Below are 6326 nucleotides of genomic sequence, written 5' to 3'. Positions count from 1 at the left end.
ATCACATATTTATATATGTTTATAATTTTTACAATTTTCCATATTTTCTTAATTTTTTATTTTTATATATCTTTATTTAATTCATTTTTAAACAGTTAACAAATAGTCCAATAAAAAAATTGATGATTTAATTGATCCAATTTTAAAAAAGGTTACTTAATTTTTTAATGGTTAATTTTTCAGTTCTTCAGCCATAATAATACCGTCTAAATTGCCCAATCTCATTCTCACCAACCTTCACTATGTCATTTTTAAAAATTAACCATTAACAATAGATAACCATAAATCATCAATTAAATCATAAACATTAATCATTAAAAAATTATTATTAATTTCTATGGCTATTGTTTATGATTTAATTATTGTTAATGATCAACAATAGATAACCATTAAATCGTCAATTTTTATCGTTAAAAAATATTTGTTAATAATAAAAACATAAAACCCTAATTAAACTGGAGCTCAATCTCATTCTCACCAACCTTCACTACGGCATTTTGCCGTCACTAACAGGTGGGTTTGCGGACACAGATTCACCTACCAACAATTTATGCTCCTTTTGCTTATTTTTAAGCAACATATTCAGTCTTTATCTAATATTTTTTATTAAAAAATATTAAAATAAAAAGTATTATTTAATCATCTAAGCACTTGTTTTACCAATTCAATTTTTTTTGGCACATAAAATATAAAAGGTACGCTCACCCAGTCACATTCGACCAACCCCTAACAATATACTATATATAAACAAAAACAAGAATCTGGCAGTCACTGCACTTCGTCGGTTGTCGAGATTTACATTAGAAATGGCTTCAACAATGTTGTGGGCTTCTAGGGCGGCTTCTTACCTTCGGATCTCCGTCTTCCATAGAGGGTTTTCCACTGGTAATTCATTATCCTTTCTATAACTTTTCATTTCCATGGTTTTGGGTGTTGATTTCATTCGGGATATCGTTTTTGTTTTTTTATCCAAGATCTTACCTTTTAGAAGAAGAAAAAAAGATAAGATTTTGATTTATGTTAATGGGTTTTTTATTTTGTGTAATGCTGAATGTTAATGTGTAGCTTTAGAGTTCTGGGATTCTATTTTGTTTGTAGATATAAAAGTTCCAAATGTCCGTAATTATGTCATTTCGTTTATGATCAATTCAAAGCCATCAAAGGAGCCTAAAGCCTTTCACTTTTTATGTATACAGCTTTTGTATAGCTAGAAACATGATTAATACTAGACATTATAGCATTAAAAGTGATGATAATAGGTGATTCAATCGGTGCGGTTGAGACCAGGAAGGACTGAGGGGGTGTTTGGGGTACGGTTGCATCCCCTATAAATTTCAAATCCCCGTATAGTTTAGGTACTTTTGACTATCTAATTTTGCAGTCCTGAAATTTTGCATCCATTGGCATAAACTCCTGCCGGTCCCTGATTGAGACCCTGAGTTGAGGTTCGGGACAGTTGCACCTGGGCAACTTCCGAGTATTGGTGCAGGTGTTTGAAGCAATAATGGTTGAGTTGCTCATGAAAATATTGACTTTTGAGTTTCGTCTGATTGTTCCCTTATTTGGATTTGGAAAAACAGAAAAGGAAATTGTCAAGAAACCAACCGATACTATTCATTATATGCTATAAATTGTTTATTAACCCCTTATATTGATTATGATTCATAATGTTATGCATTGTCATTGCTATTAGGTGCAATATTTTGCTAATCCTAGTCAAGCAGAAGCTCGGATATTTGCCTCTGTGTGTGTGTGTGTGTAGATTAAAAGAGTGCTGTAGAAAATTGCAGAAACTGAAATGACCCTGAATTTTTTTTAGTATCGGTATATATAGATTAAAAAAGTGCTTTAATTATGATGGATTTGTGTAGTTTAGCTCTATTATTTGGAATTAAGATGTCTGAGCAGTATTAGACTGTGTTAACTATGATATAACTTCAAACTTTGCTCTTTGTGGAAGTTCATTGTTCGTCGAAGCAGCACCTTAGAGCAAATTACCTCCATGATACATGATGAAATGTTATTGTGATATTTATTTTAGGTGTACTACCTGTGATGCATGTGTATGAAAAGGATATGCGATTCCTTTGATCACATAATCGGCTTCTTTATCTATTATATCCTGTGTTATAGCTTGTTGGGTGTTTTAAACACCTCTCTTCGATTCCTGCAGTTTTAAAGGATCTGAAATATGCCGATTCTCACGAGTGGGTGAAGGTCAGTGGTAATGCAGCCACGATTGGTATAACCGATCATGCTCAAGATCATTTAGGTGATGTTGTGTATGTCGAATTACCTGAAGTTGGAGCTGCCGTAAAGCAGGGTGACAGTTTTGGAGCGGTTGAAAGCGTCAAGGCTACTAGTGATGTTAATTCTCCTGTTTCGGGAAAAGTGATTGAAGTTAATGAAGAGCTCAGCAACTCTCCTGCTCTGGTTAGCACTCTTACCTTTCCAAATTTTGTATGGTTTCTGGATTCGATTGTACTAATTGCATAACCGTGCCTTCTGCATGTGTGCATGCGTGCTCGTGTGTCTCTTCCCGGCATGAGCTATAGTCATGAAGGAAAATTTGGATGTTTTATTGTCTATTTTTCATTGAACATTCACTTTTGCTTGTGTCAGCAATCTTTGTTCATCATGATTTAGGTTAACTCAAGTCCATATGAGAATGGATGGATTATTAAGGTTGAGATGAATGATTCCGGGGATTTGAAAAACTTGATGGACTCGGAAGAATACTCCAAGTTTTGCGAGGAAGAAGATTCAAAGCACTGATCAGACTTGCTCAATATGTTCGCTATCGAGGCATTTTGCCGACGGAGATGCTATGTGAAGCCAACTGGTTGGGAAAGGTTGTTGTCATGTTGATGTTTCTATGTCGGGTTTCGGATTTGATATCATGTTTTTTGTTTTAAGCTTAGACGAAGGAATAATGAATTAGTGTATCGGAAGTGATTTCATCATCCGATTCAATAACGATTATAAAAGTTTAGACAATACGAAATCGGACTAATAGTGAAACGGTACATCGAATCATACTAATACGAGTATCGATACATATAAATATTGGTTCGAAGATGACACATTTATCGATACGGCATGATTAAAGTTGGTTCTCATTTCATTGGTTAATTACATAAATGGCACTACTAATGTTGTGATATGATGAACTCATGATTCATCAACAAGGATTTTACCTAATTGTGGTGAAAAGTTGATGTCCCAAATTATATGATTTGGATTTCCCCTTTTATTAATTATTTATTTCCATTTATGACGTCGATGCTGACTATGAATGACATCGACAAGAAGACCAAAGACCAAGAAGATAATTAGTGTAATAAGATGTTTAATTTGTTATGGTTGCGTTTGTAAAACAACCTCGTACCTACCATTTGGTGAGCTCTTTTCTTTCCTCTAATGTGTTGTAAAAGCACATGCCAGATTGATATCAGATAATTTTTCAGTCTAGAATTGGACTGGTTCAACACTAACCACTCCTAAAAACTTGAATCTGGTTTTAGAAGCAGGAACGAGTGTAGTATCATATTTAGGGAGACGAATTTTTAAAATTTTAATAGGAAACGAACTTATAAAATTCCAGGAAGGTGGAAACATAGTATCGGTTAGAAATACAAAAGAAATATCTAAAACATATACTAATTTGAAAAATAATGGACTTCCTAAGCTAACCATTATCGTTATACATCCTCTTCTAACAGTTTTTTTTTTTTACTTATTTGTCCATTGAAAGGTGAAGCTTTCGGAATATTTATATCCTTTAAAGTTTTTTAAAGTCTCTGGAATATTACATCCCGAGTAATAAACAATCTCTTAATGTGATTTTTGATAGACTCGCATGATCTGTTAGAACAAATATATTACATGACAGTTAGATTTATTTCATCTTGCAAGTCTACGAATAGTCATAGTTACCTTAGGTTTAATCCCAACGCTAAAAGTCTATATATAAATCTCATACCATATTAATGCTTTTCTTTTTCTTCTTTTTTAAATTTTCTTAACTGTTATTAACTAGACACCTTTGATTGTCTGTAACTCTACCATAAATCACAAACGACGACTCTATATCTAAATTAAAAGAGATGAACGTCTATAACGTCCTAACAGCAATGTTATTATCAATAATTATTATTTGAAGTTGTGTTATAAAATATTCGAATTTGATCGAATATTAATAAAATAAATTATTACAGATATCAATAACTGTAGTCTTTATCACGTAGCAACTGCCACGGACTGAACTTTCTATATATATTTAGGATGCGATGGCAGTGCCAACTATTCCTACCACTTTAAGATTTTTTTTTTGTTCTTTTATACATTTTGCAAATTCATTCAATAATTCAAAACAGAGATTATTCGGCCAACTGCCAATCTCTTCTCTTTTACTCGCAACTCTCTCTCTCTCTCTCACACACACATATATATATATATATATATAGTTGCTTACACAACACAAAATAAGTAAGATTATTGTGGCTTATTTGTTGATAATAACATAGGTAAACTATAGGTTTAGTACATAAACTATTACTTTTGTTCTATTTAATATTTACTTTTTTCAAAACCATACATAATATTTAATTTCAATTTCAATTTGATACACCGCCATTAAAAAATTAACAGAATTATTGACGTTATATTTTTTTAATTTTATTTCAATGATAACGTGACACTATCTTTTGGTGACAGACCAACATCACATTTTTATAGAGTACCAAAATGAAGCCTAAACTAAATGCCAGGTGTAATTTTGAAAAAATAAATAAATTTTAGGTACTAAAATAGAACAAAAGTAATATTTTAGGTACTTAACGTGTAGTATAACCTAATAACTTTTGGATCATAACGATTATATGGTTCATTCCTTTTGATTTGAGTAAAATGTTGTACTCTGTGATTTATGATGGGATTTTTTACTCTAAACTCGAACTCAATTTTATCCTTAAGAATTTTAGTTTAATTTGATCATGAATTAAAAAAAACCATATAAAATTAAATTAGATTGACATTCATCGAATTTAAATATAAATAAAAAATATTTAATCTATCTTCTCAAAATTTAATCTTGATTTTGTTCATATGTGTATCAAAATATATCAATATTGATATGTACTATAATTATCACAAAAATTATTATATGATATTGACTTCTTTATATATAGTTGATGGAATCTTTAATAATGGTAATGGATGATAAGTTAATCATTCATTCTTATATTTTAAGAGTAAAAAAGAAAAAGAAAATAGAGGAATGATGGATTGGTGGTGGCGGCTTAATGTGGAAGCTAAGTATGTCCTCCACTAAGTCATAAACCAAACCAAATATCACCTAATCCTTATTCTCTTTTAATTTATAGGGCAAACTTCAACTTTAGTATATAAATTGTTGTTTTTGTTTTGTCTTGGCACTCAATTTTTACTTTTTTTAAATCATACCTTACGTTTAGTTTAGGTTTAATTTGATACACCGCCGTTAAAAAATTAGAAGAACTACTAGCGTGACATTTTTCAATGATGACGTGATATTATTTTATTATGATACTTTAATATTACCATTAAGTTTTTAATGGTGGGTGTCAAAACGAAATTTAAACTAAACGTTAGTTATGATTTAAAAAAAATATATCAAAATGAAATAAAAATAATTATTTAGATATTAAACATGTAATTTACCCTAATTTATATTACTCAAACACACCAAAAGTATTATTTCCCTTTGAGCTAGAGAATCCCATTTCATGTGCTCCACTACTATGATCGGGACTTTTAATCATGTACATGCCACGCCACTACCATTCCCAAATTATTTTATTAATTAATATGCATCACTAATTTAAAATTTTTAATTTTTTAAAAATATTTATACACAACATTTTTTAAGAAATGAAATTTGGGATTAAGTGAAAAATAATGAGGACTGGAGTAAAAATAAAAAAGGTGTTTTTTCTTTTTAAATAATTAAAAAAAATTGATTTTAAAAGGTTGTATTTTGTTTGTGTAAAATTAAGTTACTAATTATAAAGTATATTCATGTTATATAATTTAGCATTAGCCGTGAATTTATTCCTTTACATTAATTATTGGGTAAATTACACCTATACCGTTTTTACTCGAGTTTCTTTTCTTATTTTAACCATTAAACTTTAAAAAGTAATATTTTAGTTATTCATGCTATAGATTTATTATATTTTAACTACCTAGTTGTTAACTCCAATTAAATTGATGATGTGATACGTTAACAAATAATTATTTTTTAATTCAATCCCTAAACTTTAAGCAAAATACTAATTTGAGTCACC

General features: G+C 30.2%; 1 protein-coding gene across 1 annotated transcript; it reads left to right on the top strand.

Moving 5' to 3' along the window:
- Positions 1–732: 732 nt before the first annotated feature.
- Positions 733–2967, top strand: LOC120201711 (glycine cleavage system H protein 2, mitochondrial-like). The gene is made up of 3 exons (XM_039202274.1): positions 733–885; positions 2174–2433; positions 2647–2967. Exons 1-3 carry the CDS (start codon positions 807–809, stop codon positions 2773–2775), a joined length of 468 nt encoding a protein of 155 aa, XP_039058205.1. The 5' UTR covers positions 733–806; the 3' UTR covers positions 2776–2967.
- The last annotated feature ends 3359 nt before the right edge of the window (positions 2968–6326 follow it).

This window comes from Hibiscus syriacus, unplaced genomic scaffold (genome assembly GCF_006381635.1).
Source record: "Hibiscus syriacus cultivar Baekdansim isolate YM2019G1 unplaced genomic scaffold, ASM638163v2 tig00007895_pilon, whole genome shotgun sequence".
In the NCBI taxonomy this organism is placed as follows: Eukaryota; Viridiplantae; Streptophyta; class Magnoliopsida; order Malvales; family Malvaceae; genus Hibiscus; species Hibiscus syriacus.
This window is presented reverse-complemented; position numbering and strand designations above follow the sequence as displayed.

Excerpts from the sequence above, each read along its gene's own strand:
- LOC120201711 (XM_039202274.1), top strand. The coding sequence starts at position 807 with ATGGCTTCAACAATGTTGTGGGCTTCTAGGGCGGCTTCTTACCTTCGG. Across the intron at positions 886-2,173 it reads CCATAGAGGGTTTTCCACTG|TTTTAAAGGATCTGAAATAT; the intron begins GTAATTCATTAT and ends CGATTCCTGCAG. Across the intron at positions 2,434-2,646 it reads TCAGCAACTCTCCTGCTCTG|GTTAACTCAAGTCCATATGA; the intron begins GTTAGCACTCTT and ends ATCATGATTTAG.